Here is a 21,962-nt window from a genome sequence, read left to right as displayed (position 1 = left end):
AATGAATGTAGGTGGGGGGAAAAGGTTTTAACGAGGCTAGGTTTAGACTCGAGTCTATGTCGGGGTCTAGAAAGAGATTATGCTCCTAAATTCGAGAAAATCAACTCATTAGACCATGACTAATTTGTTTTTTCTAAAGCGGTTGGACCTCGAGATGAGGATTCCTACGTATCCTTGCGGAATCAGATCATTTGTAATTCCGGATCTGATTTTTTTTTTATTAATTATTTTTTGTGCCCTAACTCTTCCCTAGGCCACCCTTTCGGGTTTTCAACATAGTGGGCATGGACATACCTTGAAAAGTGAGTTATAGTTGATGAAAGGTTTTAAGACTTGAGGTTTAGATGAAGGTTTAGTTGACAGGGATAAGGTTCTGATAAATTGAAGGGATTTCAATGAGGGGTAGAGCTTGTGTGCAAGCCGCATAGATTAACTTTTTATTTCTTTTTTCCTTTAGCTCTTTCTTTTTGCACTTTTAATTTGTTTGTTTTGCTTTAGCTTTTGATCTTGGTTTTTTGCACTTAAAATTTTGCACTTTTTATCTTTGCCTGGCATTGATATATATTTTTATATAGTAAGGCTTGCATACAAGCTATTGGTTTAGGGTAATGGAAGGTTTGGAGGATATTTGTGAAACTTTGATTTTGAGATGATGGTTTATGGATGATGGAGGGAAGACGAGAATAACTCTTGATCCAAACTATGTTCTCTTTTTTCATTTTTCATTTTTTTCATTTTTTAATTCAGATCTTCTTATTACTGTTAGTCAAGTTCGTTAGGTGATTTAATTTTCATCATTGAATTTGAAGCATAAATAAAATGATGGAAGGCCAATAAAAATGAAAATGTCATTTTTATTAATTAGAAATAAATTGAATAAGGCTTATTGGAAATAAAATCCTAAATGACATAGACTCGATAGGAAAGGAAATAAAGGAGATAGGGCAGGGACTCTCTGAATCAACCTAGAAAACTAGCGTTAAATGACTAAGCCTCCTGCACTGTTGAGACGATTCCCAAGGGATTGATGTTGTTGTTGAGTCTTGTTGCCGGCGGGATTGGAAGTCTGCCACTATCAACCATGTCCTGCAGAGTATTCTTTAAGGTCCAACATTGTGATGTCATATGCCCCTTTCCTTGATGGTACTTGCAGTAAGCATTAGGATCCCACTTCGTGGATCTATTCTCAGGAACATGGTCTGGAGTAGGCCGAGAGCTTGAAGTGGTCCTTTTGCATGAATTAGTCTAGTTAAGGCTTCTTCTAGAGACATGCCTAAAGGTGTGAATGTTCTTTGAGACTTTTGATAACCTCTCTTTTCAGTAGCTAGGTCATTGACCTCATTGCTTTTGGAGCTAGAAGGATTGTTGTTTCTCTTCTTGAAAGATTTGTTGTTATTACAACCCTTATTCTTTGAGGCTTGTACCTCTTCTACAGTCAATAGGCCTACTTTATAGAGCTTTGTGAAAGACTCTATGGGTTTTAATTTAATGTGATCCCCATACTTGGGCTGCAAGTTACAAATCACTAGTCGGACTTGATCCTGTTGAGATGGTCTGTTAGTCATTTATGGAGCTATTTCCCTCCACCTATTAAGGAAGGTGAAAAAGTCTTCGCTAGAGCTTTGTTAAGTTAACTCCAACTCATGAAGGCCAATACGAAGCTGAGTATTGTATATGTATTATTTGTGGAACTCTTCTTTGATATTAGTCTCAGTCATTCAACTTGGTCTTATTCAGTGACTTGAACCACTTGGATGGATGTGCATCCAAGGTCAAGGGAAAGACACCAGCAAATAGGTCCTTGTTCATGCCCTTGACGGCCCGTTTGGTAGTTGGTCATAAATGGTGGTAATGGGAATGAATTTGTGTGTAAATTTGTGAAAAATATCATTGTCTATCCCCATGGTAATGCTAATTTATCCTAAAGTGTCCGCTTTCCTTCTGGCATTTTCATTCCCATCCAATACCACCTTGTAGGTGGTAATGAGTGGTAATGAAAATTGCTTCTCCTTGGAGACAAAAACACAAGTTTAGGGGTGAGATTGCTTGCCTATGGAGAAAAAATGCCTCCCCATGAAGATTTTAAGGGTGCTTCATTAATAAAATTACACTTAAATTCATTCCCATTGCCGCAATTTATCAACGACTACCAAATGGGCCGTGAGAGCCATAGAGATGGAGAAAGCTCTTAGATGATCATCTGGGTCTTCAACCCCCTTTAATTTTGGGAGGTCACCCAATGTTACCTTTTTAGGGAGCTTATCCCTCTGTTCAACATCTATGATGCCATGGCCATGACCTGACTCTCGAGTTCAGGAATTGACTGGATCAATTGCTTGAGTATTTCAAACCTCAAACTCGTCTCAGACTTGATTGGAGGTGGTGGTGGTCGTTTGTTGCCCTGTTCTTCTTATTGAGTTAGTTTATCTCTCAGTGCCTTAATCGCTTTGTCTTGGTCATCAAGACGAGAGTTCATCAATTGAAGTTGAACCATAATGGCACTGAGTTGTTCATTAGCATTGCCCATTTTAGATGATGATTCAGAAGAGTCGAAGGATTCGACTAAAAAGTGAGGATGCGTTTACGAGGCTAGTACCTTGTTGTCTCTCTATTGCCCAAGTTATAATCTCATGACCTATCCTAAACAGAAATCGAATGGACCTCGTAACTTTTAAGAAAAGTGTTTCCGAAATGAGAAATGGAAATGGGAAATTAGAAATGAAAATGGAAACGGGAATTGATTAGAAATGGGTATGATTATAAATGGGTATGGGTATGATTTTGGTCTAGTATGGGATTGATCATGATGGAGACATGGGCCTAACTATATGCAAATGCAGACATATACTGGACTAGACTGGACTATGCAAGCAAACTAGATTCCACGATTGGGCTTTGGTGATGGTAGAGACTAGACTTTGAACTTACGAGTATGCAAGTAGGCTAGACTTTAAGGAAGATTGGATAATAATGGAGACTAAACTCTTAACTTAAGGCAAGTAGGCTAGGTAACTAGACTTTGAACTTACGGGTGAGAGAGCAGACTAGACAACTAGACTTCAAAACTTACAATAGACTAAGCAGGCTAGACTCAAAAATTGCCTATGTGGACTTACGGAATGCTAGACTTTGAACTTACGGGTGAGCAAGCAGGCTAAACTTTTGAGGAAAGCTGGAAAATAAGGGAGACTAGACTTCTAACTTAAGGTAAGCAGGCTAGACAACTAGACTTCGAACTTACGGGTGAGCAAGCAAGCTAGACAACGACTAGACTTCAGATTTACATTAGACGAAGCAGGCTAGACTAAAAAATTGCCAATGTGGACTTATGGAATACTAGCTTTGCTACTTATTAGGGGGTTTTCATTATGGTCTTACAAGGATGAGTAGCTTCGCTAAACTCGAGGATTTGGGTACTTATCGATTTATGGAAGGGCCAACTACACTGGACTTGAGGGTTTTGGGCTATTATGGACTTCTGAAGGAGTTGGACTTGACTAGGGCCTACATGGAGATACAAACTAGAACTAGGATATGAATTGGGCCTAAATGGACCTAGGTTTGGACTGGATTAAGATATAAGTTTGAGTTAGACTATAAAAGGAACATGGGCTTGACTTTGGAAATGGAGTAAGATTGAACTTAGATTGGAATATACTGGGATTAGACTTAGACTAGGACTTTATATAGACTAGGGTTGACGTAAAGATGGAAATGGGCCTATATTTTAACATGAACTAGACTTATATGGGCTCAAGATCGACTCTAATGGACTCAATGGGCTTAATATCAACGCATGGACTCTAACTTAGATAGACCTAATATGAATGTAATATGGACTTTAATGCATTTTTTAAATTCGTTTTTGAAAGGAACCCCTTGTTTTATCTTTTGTTTAGGAAAAGATGATTGATTAATTTTGATTTTTTTAATGTGGTGTAGAATTGATTGAATATGGTGTAGGATTGATTTTGAAAAAAAAATATAAGTTTTTTGAAATTGATTGAATATGGTAAGGTAAGATTGATAGGGAGGATTAGTTGGATAGTAGGGAGAAAGTGGGAAGAGGTGAGACTCCTAAAATGACTCTACAATGACCACTTTAGACGCACTTTTTTAGGATAGACTCGACCTTGTATGAAAAGATTATTTTTTTGAATTAGGTGAGACTCCTAAAATAACCTTTTTTTTCACGCGAATGCAGACATACCGAACATAAGATCGACCACCACGACGAATAAATCAAAGAAATCATGTGATGCACAGATTGCGTGCAGCGCTGATGCGGCGCACATTCGTGCGTCTGGCGCGGGAGTGGTGCGCTAGGTGCAACTTAATGCGCTTGGTACATTACTCTCCTGACATGTTTTTCGGGGATTTAAGCGAAATTTTGGTGGATTAACGATTTTTTTTAGACGTGATTTTTAGGAACAACGCATAATAATGACAATTTGACAAGACGATAACAATCAAGAATTTCAATCACAAACAAATACTTCCTCCGTTTCTAAATAAGTGCAACATTTCTTGTTTTCACGTTTGCCAATGCATTATTTTAACCATTAAAATCTTCAATTATAAATAAGTAAAAATTATAAAAAGTTGATATTAAAAAAAATTCACAGTCAGACGAACCTAACAAGATCCCACATGACTATGTTTTTCCTAAAATATAAATCACCTAAACTAATTAAAGTTTAAACCGTGAATAGTAAACACTATGCAAATGTTGCACTTATTTAGAAACGGAGGAAGTATCATATAACATGAATGCAAAAGTTCCAACCTAAATTCCAGTTCTATGTTTGAAACTATTGGTCTCGTTTTGGTTTAGTCTGAAAGGGTTCATAACTAAGAGATGGATCCCACGCTTCGTACCCCTGCTTAAATAGGTGGCCACGTGTAAGACGCACTCCAGTTTTGAAGTTGAGAACAAGAGAACAATGCCATGGTTGGGTAGGTTTGCTTACAATTAAGATCCAAGATTATCGCTCACGAAGCTTTCAGAAGGACAAAGCACAAACCCCTCGGGGGTGATCTCACACGTAGAACATGTGGTAATAAGGCAAGGTAGACTGTCCTTATAGTGTCTTAAACAATAGCATGCATATGCAAAACTGTAATGTCATTCTAATGCATAAAAAGAGTACGAATTGTATTTTTTTAATTTCTACTCATTTTAAAAATTAATTTTTAAAAATCATCCCCAGTGAAGTCGCCAAATTGTACGCGTGTTTTTATTTCACCTGTGCGGGATGAGCGTGTATTTGTATTTGACTACCCCAATGTAAAGAATTTTTTGTATTGAAAACGTTCTGAAGTCGCCAACAAGTATTTAGAGGAAAACTCATAAACCTAATTGGATATTGGGAAACCGTAGGGACAAAATAGGGACTTATCCAATGTAGATTTCCCCGTCTAGGCTTCATAGATGGTCAAAATGAACCAAAGATTGAGTTCGGGGGTGAAGGTACAAACACAGTCAATTACTATGTTTCCCATTGCTGGCCTCTACTAAATATCGATTCATGTCAAGTTTTATGCAAAATAATAACCACATAATGTTTTGTGCACCCTAAAAAAAATTAGTCTAGGTTGGTTCTAGAAACAAATAAAAAGACTATCACTAGTAGAAAAATGACAATTTGCGTCTGCTTATTTGCGTCGCATGTATTAAGAACTGATGCAAATGGTCAAGAGCAGACGATTTGTATCGAACTATAATCAACGTACGACACAAATACCTACATCAAATGAATAGCAAGAGGATTTGCGGCGAATGATGCTAGACATCCGGCGCACATAAGTACGAGGAATTGTGTTGAACGTGCCCTACAGCGTGATGCAAATCCTTTTATTAGGGGATTTGCGTCGGAAATATATGCTTATCCGACGTAGATGAGTAAAACAAATGGGTTTAAGCCCTTATTTGGGAACGATCTGTGTCGGACCTTATAAGCCCATACGACGCAGATAGTTCAGCCCTTTTTATTTCAAACCCTACTACACTCGCCGTCACACTTTTATCTCTCTCTCCCTTTCTCACTGACTAACTGAGGCAGATCTCCCACAAATTTTCTCCCACAAATCGACGCTTCCACAATTAAACAAACAAGATCTGAAATGTCGGGGTTTGTTTCAAGAAAGAAAAGATCGAGAATTGGAGAACGAGCAGAAAGAGAAGCTCGGGAATTGAGGAACGAGAACAAAGAGAAGATCAAGAATTGAAGAACGAGAAGAAAGATCGAGAATTTCAGAATCTGGAAAACTCGAATTGGAAGAACTAGAAGAAAGAACGAGAATTTCCGATCAAGAATTGACTGTAGCGATGAACTAGTATGCAAATCTGGAAAATCTGAAGAATTAGGTTATCTTTTTAATGTCTCAAATTTTAATATTTGTAAATCTAGTGAAAGGTGAGAAAATTGGAAATCAATTTTAATTTACTTAGTTCTAATTTTGCTTTGTTAATGTTGAATCTTGTGCGAATCAGCTGGAAAATATGTGCAAATTGTCGAGAATCTCTTTTGTGTTTGTGTTTCCATCCTCGATTTCATTTTTGGATGTTTATGTTTTTGTTCATATTTTTATATAACAAGAGCATTTTGATTGTAGATTAGCCAATCTCTATTCTATATGGGAAGACATGGGGGACACCAAAATAAGGGAAACCCCATTTTACCCTTCCTAAATTAAACAAATCTCAGTTACTGTAATGCAACTGCAACACATTCAACATTAATTAAAAAAGAAAAAAAGAATTACATCACTGAAAGAAATAAAATACGACAGTTTCCACTCCTTCCTTCCAAGAAAAAAAAACTAATTCACTCCATTAGAAATTACACAATTTGCACAGTTTCCTTCACACGTCTTCCTCTTCTCCCTTCTTCCTCTATTACTCGGTTCCATTATCTGCAAAAGCATTATATGTTACCAGTAGCAGGTAATTACAGATCATATTGTTGTCGAATTACAATTACATTTTGGTTTGATTTTTGAAGTGATTAATTGACAGGACAATTACAATTTCTAAGGGCAATCTCAAGTTTATCCTCCACAACACAAACTCAAATTCAACTTCTAGAAAAGGTATTTCTTTTTAACATAAATTGAGCCAAATTTATCTTTCAATTTGATTGTGTTTTAGCCAAAAAGAACTGTCATTTATTTTTGCATTATGGGAAACTCACAGATATTATATAACTAATACAATTACATTTTGGTTTGATTTTTGAAGTACTTGACAGGACAATTTCAAGTTCTAAGGGCAATCTCAAGTTTATCCTCCACAACACAAACTCAAATTCAACTTCCAAACAAGGTATTACCTTTTTAACATAAATTGATCCAAATTTATCTTTCAATTTCATTCTGTTTTAGCCAAAAAAAAAAAAAACCCGTCATTTTTGCACATACTAAGAAACAGACCACAAATTCTTAAATAAATAAAAATTTCGAACCCACACAAATTGCAGAAATAAAAAAAAAATCTACTTCCTACTAATTTTTTTTTACCCAAACGAACCACAAATTCTTGGAGTGACATTTTGTAGTCAATCATTTATCAAGTACAATTTCAAAATTCAATTGACGTTTTCAGCTCAATCACTTTATATTATTAATGCTAATCACTTTATCTTATTAAAACATTAATTTATCAAAAGAAAATTCAATCTTTTCATGGAATAATAATTCGAAAGAAAATCTTTCCATGGAATATTTACAGTGTTTTGTTTTAAAAAAAAATCTTTCCATGGAATATTTACAGTGTTTTGAGGAAAAAGTTTGCCACACTGAAGTTTACGATTAATAATTACAGTGTTATTTTTTAAATAAGAAACACCACATACACTGACATTTTTCATCTCATACGTTTTTTCCGATTTTCAAATAAAAAAAAAATCATTTTTCAACATTATTTTTACAGATATGAAAAAAAACCAAAATAAAACTGAAAAATTGCAAGTAGAAACATTTTTGTATTTCAGTAGCATGCAAATAAGAAAGTAAAGAGATTTCAAACTCACCTCCTCAATTGCAATTAGAATTCTCATATTCTTCTCCCATTTTTCCTTCCTTCACCTTCAATTATCTCAGTTGTTTGATTCTCGCCGAAAACAAAATCAAATTATAACTTTAAAAATTCTTCCTCCACCCGTAATTAATAAGGCTACCACAATTCAGAGAATTGGGTATGAAAATTGGGATAGAAATATAAAATGAGATTTAGAGAGAGATTAGAAATGAACATGTATGATTCGCATAGCCTTATATATTTCTCACTAAATACAGAGAATTGGGTATGAAAATTGGAATCGAAATATAATACTTCTAATAATTTTGAGATTTAGAGAGAGATTAGAAATTGGGTTTAGAGATGAGCTAGGCCGTGCATTTGCATGAACATTGGAATAGAAATAAAATCTTCTAATAATTTTGAGATTTAGAAGTATGAGATTTAGAGAGAGATTAGAAATTGGGTTTAGAGATGAGGTGTAGAGAGAGATTAGAAATTAGGTTTAGATATGAGCTAGGCGGTGCATTGCATGCATGAGATTCAGCAAAAATTCATTGGGTTTTGTTTTGTGGGCTATGACTTTTTAATTAGTAAAGTAATTTTTAAAAAATTCAGATCATGTGGCTGTGATGTTATTTCAGTGGTATTGTTTTGTGCTATAGTTTATGTGGGTTTTGTTTTGTGCTAATTATATGTGTATTGTGCTATAGAGATAAGTAAACTTATATCATGCAATGCTTATATCTCTATTATCCTTATTTAATAACTTATATCATGTAAGACTTATATCTGTATTATACTTATTTAATAACTTATATCATGTTAGGCTTATATCTCTATTATACTTATTTAATAACTTATATCATGTAAGGCTTATATCTCTATTATACTTATTTAAAAACTTATATCATGTAAGGTTCATATCTTTATTATACTTATTTAAAAATTATAATGTATAAATATAATATAATTACAGTTGTATAAAACAATATAATCTTGCTCATTTTATCGACATTCTAATAATTTTAAATAATATCTAATAACGTCAAACAAGTTTTGGGTAAGTTCAATTAAACACATACTAACTTCATATGCATGTTATCTCTATTCTATATGTGCAGAGGGGTAGGACACCAAAATATAGCAAGTCCATTTTTACCCTCTACAAAATTCATAAATTACATATCTCTATTCTATATGGAAGAGTACTCCTATATGTAAAGAGAGGTACGACACACAAAAAATCAGATCTAATAACTTAGAAAAAAAGTTATTAAAAATTAAAGTTAGACTTAGAGAGGAATTTGCAGGTGTTGATATCTTGAATATCTATTAATATATGATAATACATATTACATAAAAATAAGAAATTTTGTTTTTCAATAAAGATTTACACACGAACATATTAATATAAAATATTATATGTTTTTTCAATAATAAAATAAGATTGATATTTGTAGTTTCATAATGGATGAAAATGAAAGAGAAAAAATGCAATAACAAAGGAGGAAATGGAGTGATAAGAAAAGACGTCAAAGGCAATCACTTACACATGAGCAAAGAGGACATGAGAAAGCAAAAAGGCAATCTTATTATGCCCATGTAATTCGAGAAACTGTCGTTACTTCTCAAGAAAGTCGACCTCAAACAACCTCTGGACAAGGACATAACATGATTCAAAATCGTAATGATGCTTCCAGCTCTTCACAAGTTAGAAGACCCATGACAGACATTACTAACTACGATCATATTGTCAATGGAGATGGACGACAAATACATGATTGTAAGAGCTCTAATGTAAATAGATTAAAAAATAGTAATATACGATTCACTATTAAATGTACTTATCAAAATATAAACCTTTTCAATCATGCAGCACACCCCATTGGTGAACTCCGTTCACTCGACACACGGGCAAACATTGAAAATCATATTCAATTGCCCAATGAAAGTTATGGGGACTTCGAAAATGGCCGCAACTTGCCCAATCCATTCTTTTGTGTAGGAGAAAGTAGTAAAACAAATGCAGATATATTGGAACCCATAACCGATGCAATAGACATTCCACACTTAGTTGAGACCGAAAGAGATAGTTGTTTGCCTGATCCATTGTTTGAAATTGATAACAACATGAGATCTCATACGAACAACATATCAAGTCTCATTTCTGATGATGTGAGGGTTTGGAAAGTGGGGAGACATGGTTATCGAAATTGTGCAAGAAATTATACCGAGTCACAAGGGGTGCCTATATTCAATTTGCCTACAATGATAACGTGTCCACATTGTCAAGCACGTCTGTTTAGATCTGAATCTCCCGAACTTTGCTGCTTAAATGGAAAGGTCAATCTACTTGAGTTACCTTTGTCGACTGATTTACTTGACCTGTTCTCTGATCAATCGGATAACGGGATTCATTTCAGAGAGAACATCCGTAAGTATAATCATGTCTTCGCGTTCACTTCAATGGGAGTAGAAATAGATGATGAATTGGCCAATGCACGTCAAGGGGTGTACACATATCGCGCTCAAATGTCTATTTACCACCGCATAGGCGGTCTTCTGCCTTTGAACTCAAATGATCGTCCTCGGTTCCTTCAGCTCTACATTTATGACACTGATCATGAAAATGAAAATCGTGCAGCTGAAAATTCATCATTACGGATCGACATCATTGACAGGATTAAGAATATTCTAAATGCCCATAATCCTTTTGTTCATAATCTTCGCCATCTTGCACAACCTACGGACATACACGAATGCAAGTTTGTCATCAAAGAACAACCTGCTAATAATCGTCAGTACTCAATGCCTTCAGCATCCCAGGTGGCAGCCGTCGTCGTTGGAGGGGATGACATGGCTAACCTAAAAGAGAGAGATATTATGATAGAGTCTGTCAATGGACAACTGATGTATATCAAAGATACGGCGGGTTATTACGACGCACTACAGTATCCTCTATTATTTCCTTATGGCTCTTATGGTTGGGATTTAAACAGTTGTACTGCTACTGGCAGGAAGCTGACATGCGGGGAATTCTATGCATATATGTTTCAGATGAAAATTATTTTTAGCCATTCTTATGTGTATGTCCTATTTTCCTACAGCTTTGCACTCATATCATTCTAACAACAACAAAATAATGTTTCTTAGATGCGAAAACATCTTGATTCTCTACTCTTAAGAGGTGGTCATCTACTCCAACTATATGTTGTTGATAATTGTGTCAAAATGCAAGCATCCAAGCTGAGATGGATTGCACTCAATCAAGACGAGATACGTGCTGATTTGTACAAGGGCTTAGAGGATTCTCTAAATGCTGGAGAGCATAACACAGTCTTATATTGATTTACCTATACCAATACTCTTCTTAGAACAAAACTTCAATTAACATTAATTTTTTTCATTAATTTACAATCTACAGAGAAGGTTGGTCGAAGGACGATACTGCCATCTTCATTCGTAGGAAGCCCACGAGATATGCACCAGAGGTACCAAGATGCCATGGCCTTGGTACAAAAGTTTGGCAAGCCGGACATATTTCTGACAATAACATGCAATCCATCTTGGTCGGAAATACAATCAGAACTATTGCCTGGACAAGTTCCAAATGATCGGCCAGATCTACTGACAAGGGTGTTTCATGCTAAATTTGAAGAGTTAAAAAAGATGTTCTAGAAAGGGGAATCCTTGGAAAGGTGGTTGCTTATGTATATGTAGTTGAATTCCAAAAGAGGGGTCTTCCGCATGTTCATATGTTGTTGATCCTCGAACAAACTGACAAGTTAACCACTCCGGATGACTACGATATAATTGTCAGAGCAGAAATTCCAGATGAACAACAAGAACCGGAGTTGTACAAAAAGTTCTTAAACACATGATTCACGGTCCATGTGGTGTTCACAACAGGGATTCCCCATGCATGAAACAAGGGGGTTGTAAAAAAGGACTCCCAAAGTCATTTACCAATGCAACAATGCAGGGAAATGACTCATATCCTCTATATCGTCGCCGAGAAGATCGTCCACCTGTACCATTGCGTCAAAATTCTCGGATAAAAGTAGACAACCGATGGGTAGTTTTACAATCCATTTTTGCTCTTAAAGTACGACTGTCACGTCAATTTAGAGATATGCAGCACATTAAGTGTGTCAAATATCTCTATAATATATACATAAGGGTTCAGATAGAGTATCCATGGAAGTTAAGAATGGTGATGAGATTGCACAATACGTGGATGCGAGATGGATTTGTGCACCCGAAGCTTTTTGGAAAATCTACAAATTCCCATTAACTCGAATGTATCCATCTGTTGATCTTTGCAAGTGCATTTGCCAAACATGCATCAAGTGAGATTCGAAGAGAACTGCCTAATTTCAGACGTATTAGAAGACCCAAGAAACTCCAGAACGATGCTGACTCAGTTCTTTAAGATAAATGAAATGATCCAGGTGCAAGAAGATTTCTTTATAGAGAATTTCCAGAGCATACAGGTGGATTAAGTCTAGGTGTGAGTGGCAGATTAGGAGAAGTAATCAGCGAGTTATTGGTCGATTGTACGTTGCTTCTCCACTTGAAGGAGAGAGATTTTACATGAGATTATTGCTCAACCACGTGCGAGGTCTCAATATTTGAACATCTGAGAACGGTCAATGGTGTCACACAACGACATTCAGAGCTGCTGCGGAATCCCTTGGTCTAATTGAGAGTGATGAAAGCATCCGTCAGTGTCTTTTAGAAGCGTCTTTTGTAAGAATGCCATCATCATTACGAAGATTATTCGCAACCATCTTGGTATACTGCCAACCCACTGGATTACGTGCACTATGGGACGAGTTCTTCACGTACATGGTTGAGGATTATCCATCTTCAAGCACGACAACTAACAATGGTGTTCTCACTCACAAGCTTTTGCAGGATTTAGATCGTTTATTACGGCCGCTGAGAAAAAGAATTTCTGACTTCACAGAGTTGCCAAGTTTATTTGAAAGTACTGAGGACATCGATGATCTTCCCGCAATCATGGAGGAGTACTTTTCTGTGCCAGTTCCAGAAGAGGACTTAACGTGTGTTGACACTCTTAATAGCGATCAACAACATGCGTACAACACCATTATGGATGCCGTGATCTCAAAAATTGGTGGAGCTTTTTTCGTTGATGGTCCAGGAGGTACAGGAAAGACATTGTTATATAGAGCACTCTTAGCAACCGTAAAAGGAAGAGGTGAAATTGTTGTTCCGACGGCAACATCTGGAATTGCAACGACGTTGTTGCATCAGGGAAGAACATCGCACTCAACTTTTCAGCTCCCATTGCAACCTGATAACAACTCAACTTGCTCATTCACCAAACGTTCTAAAACTGCCACTTTACTAAAGCACTCTTCCATAATTATATGGGATGAGGCTCCAAATGGCAATTCATTTTCCATTAAGTATGTGTCTGAAAGATCTGATGCACATGGATTTAGGTTTGGATACGGGAAAAATTATGTGAATGGTGGAAGTGGTTTGCGTCGCACATTGCATTTTGTCTGACGTAAAAAGTGACAATTTGCGTCGCACATTGATGTTATGTCTGACGCAAATAGTCCAGTATAATGGTGTGATGCTGGGTTGATAGTGCCATTTGCGTTGCACCTTGATCTTCATGCGACGCAAATAACAAGCTATCTGCGTCGTTTCCACCACCGATGCAGATCGTCTTATGGAGATTTGCGTTGAGACCTGTGCCGTCGCACCGATGTCCGACGCAAATGGTGGTTTCAGGTCCGACGCAAATCAATGATTTTGTACTAGTGTATTTGTAGTGATATATTATTATGCAATTAATTTACAGAGAAACTAGCAGGCTGTCCAAATTAATATGATTAATGCTAGAACATTTCTTTAGGTCTTTAATAAACAATAGTAACATGTGGATGATAAAAGCAATAAGGCGGGACAATCATATAATATGTATAGAATAATCAGGGAGGCATATAATAATGTACAAATATGAATAACAATAATTATATGAAAATAAAATAAAGTATAGAAAAGGGATTAGAATGTACAAATGCACGATTTTTATATTAAATATCTACATCATGAAAGAAACAGTTAGTAACTTCAAAATAAAAATAGGAATGTATTTAAGGACCCTTAAGATTATACCGTTGCTTGGATCTGCGAGATTGATAACCTTCAAGACGAGCAACCATGAAGCCTAAAAATCTAAATGTATGAGTGTTTTGAATGTATGTAGATTTGATGTGTTTGTGTGTTGAAAGGTATGAGTTCTGTAGGGATGTTTTGTAGTTCGTAGAGAGGTTTGTAATATATTCGTCGACAAACGACACTGCGCCTCACGCGCCAGCTGCATCTGGCGCAGGCTGACGTGTCAAGCGCGTGATGCAGCATGCCCAGTAGAAAGCGTACACGTGGTGCAGTGTGAGGCACTGTGCCGTGTGTCAGGAAAAGCTGCGCCTAATGTGCGCCAGGTGCACCAGCCTGGCTGTTGATGTGTCATTTCCAGCTTTTCTAAAATTGCATTTTAAAAAATTTTATTTTATCCTTTAATTCCGAAAATCTGATTTTTCGGGATAAAAACTGATTTTTAACAATAAAAAATATCTTTTAAAAATATTTATTTATTATAAAAAAATTATTAAACAATTAATTGAGTTTTTAAAAGGATTGAGCCCAATATACAACAATTTTTCATGAATAATTAATTGAGCTTTAAAATAGGGATTTAACACTTTTCGAATGATTTTGAATGGGCTTTTAGCTTGCTCTGCCTTTGGGACAGACCAATTAATACCACTGTATACCACGGTATGTTTCATCATCGGATGCTTAAATGGGGAGACACGATTATATGTCTACATGGTGAACAAAAACAAATTATGTAACTATTAGTGGAAAAATGTGTAACAAAATGTATCTGCCAAATTAAAATGATTATATTTTAAAAATTACAAATAAAAAAATCAATGGTCGTTTTTTTAGATCTATAAAAACAATATCTATTTTTTCATATTTTAAAGGACTTTCAAAAGAAATTGAATTAAAAAGTAGGACAAGGGCAAGTGATAAACTATTTTTTATGTCATGTATGGGATAATTTTGTGAAGACATTTGTTTGGCTGATGAGGGATAAAGTTGTAAAGGTAAGGGATAAACAATTTTTTTTCATGGTGGTGGATGCTCCAACAACAACTAGTGTTGTTCATAATCGGATACGTGATTTTTCCAAGTCAAGTCATAAGATACTCTGTTTTTGTTTTTTTAAGAATATAAAATTTTCATTTGGCACCTAGAACAGCCATAAGTGGCACTATACTATTGCTACTATGTTGTAGTAGCAGACTAAAAGTAGCTACGCAAGAAAGTTGGTTCATTCGATAGAAATGCGGAGACACGAACCTGCGAGTTTGAAGGTACTTTGACATTCCATAAAATTGCTAATTTATCTATTGGCAGCCATATCTTTTTGTTCAAAAAGTCTAGAAATGATCTAGGTGTTTCTTCCTTTGGTTTTTTATGCATATAAATGAACTTCACTCACCTTGATGCTTGTATTCTATACAATCTATTGAAATGCGTTCCTAAACAACAATATAGCTCAAGCATTATAGAATATGGATTAGATTCATACACAGTTACTTTGAAACTAGTATTAATAAACATACTTATAAGTCTTATAATAATGATACAAGAATATATTGTATTATTAATTTTTGTACTATTAATTCTTACATCTATTATATAATTCAAGGGGTGAGCTATGGTGTCCCTAATAAAAAGACTTATATACCCCTAATTTGAAACATAAAAAAACCTATTCAAAATTTCTTATTCATTTCCTAATTTACAATTATGCATACTAAGAAAAGTTGTAAAAAGAGAAAAATAACATAAAAAATTCAAAATTGTCATAAAATATTACTTATGATGAGGAAATTGAACTAACATAACAACGAAATTTTTCAACAATTTTGAAGCCAAAGATACAAAGTTTCTTTTACCTAAATCTTCAATAACAATTGCAAAGAATATAATTTAAAAATTCATAAAATAATCGAGGAAAAAAGCAAGTATAATTCATCTTTTTTATTTTTCGGTTTCATAGTCAAGATGTTATTCAAGCGGAATAGTTAAACCTGATGAGAAAAAATAAGTATAACCAACTTCTTTTATCTTCATTTTCAATACTATATTTTTGTAAAAGTACATTGTAAGTACGAAGTAAATGTTTATTTTTCACATTAATATTAATGTTTTTAATGACTAATATGTTGTCGCATTCATCGCGTGCATATGATGCTAGTATTTCCTAACTAAAGGAGATACATTGAAAAAATAAGTTTTCAAAAATTAAAGAACAACAAGTATGCCCCTTAACATATTGCTTGTTTCTTTTTTTATAAGGTCTCCAAGACAAATCTTTGAATTTCGATATCATAAATCCCTTATTAATAAAAAAATATAACTCGTTGATATTACAAAACTACATATTAAGGCGAATCTAACAAGATGCAAAATAAATATGTTTTTTGTATATATTAATGAGAATAATTAGTTAAAAATTTTAAAATTTAACACACCTAAAAAAAACCGGCAGTATATCTAAAAATAGTTTTTTTTGGTGAGCACATCTAAAATTAGCGATTGATGCACAACTTTCAAAACCAAAATATTTATTGTATAGTAATTGTTATCTTAGGACATAATACTTTCACGCTCATCTTAATTTATCCTTTCTACCTCTCTCTTTACTCAAGCCACAATTATATTTTTAATCTTAATATATCCTTTCCATCTCTCTCTCTCTCTCTCTCTCTTTCTCTCTAACAACTTGCATTATATTCATTAACTACCACCCAAAAAAAAAAATCCCATATCATCTCTTCACATTCTTTGCTAAATTTATGTCGACAAAATTGTTTTCTAAGTTAATCTCTTCATAAGCTCCATCCCTACCTTACTTGCACCTATTTTTCATAAAACGGAAAATCCAAGGAATTATTTTCTTTTTGATAACAAAATCATAATCTTCCTCCACAAACATTATCCATTTTTTTCTTTTGCAAACTCACGACGTTGATGAAACAAAGACATATGTATTCAACCTAGCTTGTTCATGTTGAAGATTATATTCATCATTTCCTTTTAATATTTTTGAGATCCTTTTATTTTCTGCATTAATATTATAGGCTAAACACAATTTTTTTGGATGTTCGTGTTACGTGTTTAGTGTTGGAATGAGAACGATTCGGTGTAATTGATGCTAAATTTGGTGCATTTTAGTATCGTAGCCATTTATTTTATCGTGCATTTGATTAATAAACTCTAATGGCAACAAACATAAGAGCTCAATCAATGAAGGGACCACCAGAGAGAATCACAGAGGAGCCTATGACCCTTAAAAGTTCGTTATGTACAGTATCAAGTGTCTTTTTAACAAACATTGCAGGGTATTGGAGAAATGTTAGTGTCTTGTGGTGTAAAAATATGATGAATATATCTTTTAGCATCATAATAGATGGATTTGAAGGTGATTTGGAAACGCAGACAACATGCAAGGTAGAGTTAAAGCCGTGGCATTTTTGGAGTAGAAAGGGGTACAAATCTTTTGAGATAAATATTCAGCACAAACTAGCCGAGGAATCCTACCACCAGCTCGATATATATTGGGATCTCCGATCTGCCAAGTTCTCTGGTAGTAGTCCAGAGCCATGCTCAGACTACTATCTAGCGCTTGTATCTGATGAAGAAGTAGTACTTTTATTAGGGGACAACAAGAAAAAAGCGTATAAGCGAACAAAGAAGCGACCAGCTTTAGTGGATGCAATTCAATCCTTAAAGAAGGAAATAGTATATGCTAAAAAGAGTTTTGCAACAAGGGCTCGTTTTACAGAGGGAAAAGGGGAGCATGATGTGGTGATAGAGAGTTCAACTTCTGGACCCAAAGACCCTGAAATGTGGATTAGTATTGATGGGATTGTTCTTATTCATGTTAAGAATTTACAATGGAAGTTTCGAGGAAATGAAATGGTAGTTGTTAACAAGACACCAATACAAGTGTTATGGGATGTACACGCATGGCTTTTTAGTAATCCTGGAACGGGGTGTGGATTGTTTGTGTTTAAACCAGGTGCGCCAGAAGTGGAATTCGACAGGGAGGGAAGCAATAGAAGCGGGAATAGTGACAATAGTTTTGGTAGTATGTTTTACTCAACACAAAGTACGCAAACTAAAATAGTTGATTTTTGCCTTTTATTACAAGCGTGGAAAATTGACTAAAATCTATTAATTAATAAATCAATCAATCATGTTATCTTATGCCTCAAACAAAAGAACCAGAAGATTATGATTTATGTTGCTTGCAGATATTTAGGTTACTTTATTTTTTAGTTTTGTGGATAATTAAGTAATATTTTTTAATTAGTTAATTTCTTCTACGATTTACAGATTGAACCTTCTTAAACTTTATTTTCTTGAGAAATTAGAATAAATATTGGGTTACTTTGTTTCGTTCCAAAACCACAATTGGATCAAAAATATGTTTACAACATCATCACCTTGACCTATCCTCGTTATCCTTTTATTCTTTTCGTTAATGTTGTCTTTTTTTATCATCATTAATGGCATTGTCATTGCCACTATCAACATTGTTTTAGTTTTGCTTCTAGACATATCAATGATTCTCATTGAGAGTCATTTCTTAAAAGTTCCAACGTATGGTCTAGTATGAAGTTTAATTTTTAATTGTATGGTCTTTATTTTTAATTTAGATTATCTACGTTTTACTTCTATGGTTTACAAAATTCTATGTTGTAGTACGATGTTTAAAAAGTTTAGGTATACAATGTGGAATATTTAAATAGGCCAAATATAACATATAAATTTGTAAAATACAGGGTCACTACATAGAAAAACTTTTTTATTTTGTAGTATTTCCTCCCACCTTTTGTAAATTAAATACACATAGTACTTTGACTTTTCATTATGTACATACTCCACTTTCATCGTACTTTTTAGTATTGTATGAAATTCAATATAGTTATATAATAAGTTATTGGAATAGATATATTTTGGAAATAACTTATTTATTTTTACTAATGAATCTAGACATATATAGCAATAATTACTACATTTTTTATCTAATGCAACGAACTCTAGAGGGCTAATGCAACAGTTTAATTTGTATGGCAACGGTATTTATTCAATACTATTGTATTTATTAATGCTACAAGGAAGTGCATGTTGGCTACTTGGGAATCCTAGTCCTGTTAGTATTGTTGAGTGTTCTCCTAGTTCTGTTAGGATAAGCATTATACTATCCATGTTCAATTAGGAGTCTTTTAGGAGTCTTTGGTTATTATATGTCTTTTTGCTAGTAAAATTTGTCTTCCTACTTGGGAGGGGTTTTACTTGGTTTTAAGATACGAGTAGGACTCTACTTCAATTCAGTTATTTTTACTTGGTTTAAGCATAGGACATGAGGCATGTGAGAAATGGCTCGTTTCCTACAAATCCTAGTTCTGTTTGGATTTGCTTATTTTCTAGTTCTAGTAGGATTAGTTTTCTTAATTTTATTAGGATTAGAACTCCTAGTTCTGTTATGAGTTAGAAGTCCAAATCCTAGTTGGATTAGGATTCCAACTGGAGTAGAGTTATAATGGTATTAGAAGTCTAGTTAGTAGTCACCAAATTGAGCTTGTCCTACTTAGATTAGGACTGTGTTTATTTCTTTATTATCTTATTCTTAGTTTGCCTATCTTTAGTAGGACTAGGGTTTATTTCGTTTGTTTTGTGTTTTGCATGCATACATAAGAATATTTCATTCATGAATAAAATCAGTTTTTAGTTTATGAATTACAGTGTTAAGCTTGTCGTGCTTGCATAGAACTGAGAGTTTAAATATACAAACCGACGAGAGTCACAAGAGAACCTCTTAAACTGTAATTTAAGAGCGTATCCCTTTTATTTTACTGTTGTTCGTCCATAACTTCATAAAAACACAAAAAGAGTTCGAACCGCCAACAAAAATCACATCAAGTGGTATCAGAGCAAGGGTCATTGTGACGGCGCGTGAGGGCGCGTGTGACATCGGAATTTGGATTTTTTTTGGTTATGTGGATATCAAACATATAAGACTATATTGTGTTACAATTTCAGCCTCATATGATAAGTAACAAAGTCACAATGAACGCAAACATTTCATGCAAATTTATATTTTACAGACAGATTACATATTGTTAGTAAAGCAAAAGCTGCAACCAATTGGTTTATTGTTTTTTGATGAAATTTGGGTCGAGTGTTTAGGACACCAAGCGGTATGTTGTGACAAAATTTCATGAAATTTCGATGTGTTTTATTTAGGTTTAAGATCTCAAAATTTTATTGAAATTTTTTAGACAGTTTCTGCATTATGATAAACCAACTATGGATTATCGTTTCCATTCGTATGATGAGTTAACAACCGACAAAATTCTTGAGGAATTGTCCATACGTCTACAACCAAAGTGGGATTTGATATATGACTTGAATCAATATTCTTTGGATGAAAAGCTTAATAGTTATTTGGAAGATGTTCCTTGCACTATAGAGGACGAATTTTCATATTTAATTTTCATTGATCAAGATGACGAAAAGATTGAAACTTTTTCTTTTTCTAAGGATAAAGATTTGATCTTTGAAGTTTCAAATAAGGAAGATTCGATCTCTCACGTTGATGCAACGGAATCTATGGCTTTAGTTGATGTTCCATGTGCAAAGAAAGCTTCTAAGCAGCGTGGGGTACAACATTATGATGCATCTTCTACTGATTTTGGTTGTCATGATGTAGTTCTTTGTCATACTCGTCCACAAACATCATGGATTCCAGATTTGTTTCGCATCTATAAACTTGTTCTTATAGTTCATGGTTATCGTGTGTGGGTGATTGCTTGGTTAGATCAAAAACTGAGGGTCCTTTTAAGGTTGTTAAAAAGTTTGGGTTCGACACATACAAGGTGTTATTGGGGCATGGTATATGTGCAACACTTAGGGGAGCTGATTTGGTGCCGTGCTTGGAAGACCCTTAAGGACAAGGGATGTTTTCAAGACAGAGGGGGTGATACATGTGAGAAATCGCTCGTTTCCTACAAATCCTAATTCTGTTAGGATTTTCTTATTTTCTAGTTTTGGTAGGATTAGTTTTCCTAATTCTATTAGGATAAGAACTCCAAGTTCTGTCAGAAGTCTAATCGTTTAAATGTTTTAGTTGAGTTGTAATTCTAGTTGAGTTAGAAGTCCAAATCCCAGTTGAATTAGGATTCTAATTGGAGTAGAGTTATAATGGTATTAGGAGTCTAATTAGTAGTCACCAAGTTGAGCTTGTTCTACTTGGATTAAGAGTACATTTATTTCTTTAATATCTTATTCTTAATTTGCCTAGCTTTAGTAGGACTTGTGTTTTGCACGCCTATATATGGCTATTTCATTCATGAATAAAATTCGTTTTGAGTTCATGAATTAAAGTGTTAAGCTTGTCGTGCTTGCATAGAACTGAGAATTCAAATACACAAACCGCGACTTTGTGTGATCTTGGAGCCGAGAATCACAAGAGAACCTCTTAAACTGCGATTTAAGAGACTTTCCTTTTATTTTTATTGTTGTTCGTCCATAAGTTCATAAAAACACAAAAGAGTTCGAGCCGCCAACAAAAATCACATCAGGAGTAGGACTTTATTTCGATTCAGTTATTTCTTTTATTGTCTTTAAGTTATACGTGTGTTTTATTATATGTTATAGAATTTATGTTAGGAATTGGAGTCTTATCATATATATTGTAAGTTATTTCATTAATAAGATCAGTTTTGATGTTTTTAAGCTGAAGTTAAACACTTTGTTCATCGAATTTGCATGAAGTTTGCTTACTTGTGTGATAGTTGTTCCGAGTGATTTATTG

General features: G+C 34.5%; 2 protein-coding genes and 1 long non-coding RNA gene across 3 annotated transcripts; 2 read left to right on the top strand and 1 right to left on the bottom strand.

Annotated features, from left to right (window-relative positions):
* Positions 1-6,551: 6,551 nt before the first annotated feature.
* On the bottom strand, positions 6,552-8,720 carry LOC125493124 (uncharacterized). Its single transcript, XR_007269556.2, has 2 exons — positions 8,031-8,720; positions 6,552-6,915 (listed from the first exon to the last, which is right to left on the bottom strand). It is a non-coding gene; the product is annotated as an uncharacterized LOC125493124 (long non-coding RNA).
* On the top strand, positions 6,837-21,455 carry LOC125493123 (uncharacterized). Its single transcript, XM_048635984.1, has 4 exons — positions 6,837-6,946; positions 7,019-7,092; positions 7,241-7,324; positions 20,690-21,455. The coding sequence occupies exons 1-4, from the start codon at positions 6,931-6,933 to the stop codon at positions 21,164-21,166; spliced, it is 651 nt and encodes a 216-aa protein (XP_048491941.1). The 5' UTR covers positions 6,837-6,930; the 3' UTR covers positions 21,167-21,455.
* On the top strand, positions 16,351-18,358 carry LOC104903342 (uncharacterized). The gene has a single exon (XM_010691369.4). The coding sequence runs from the start codon at positions 17,360-17,362 to the stop codon at positions 18,308-18,310; it is 951 nt and encodes a 316-aa protein (XP_010689671.1). The 5' UTR covers positions 16,351-17,359; the 3' UTR covers positions 18,311-18,358.
* Positions 21,456-21,962: the final 507 nt, after the last annotated feature.

The sequence above is a fragment of the Beta vulgaris genome, chromosome 9, assembly GCF_026745355.1.
Source record: "Beta vulgaris subsp. vulgaris cultivar EL10 chromosome 9, EL10.2, whole genome shotgun sequence".
Lineage (NCBI taxonomy): Eukaryota > Viridiplantae > Streptophyta > Magnoliopsida > Caryophyllales > Amaranthaceae > Beta > Beta vulgaris.
The sequence above is the reverse complement of the archived record's forward strand: the minus strand, read 5'-3'. Positions and strand labels throughout refer to the sequence as shown.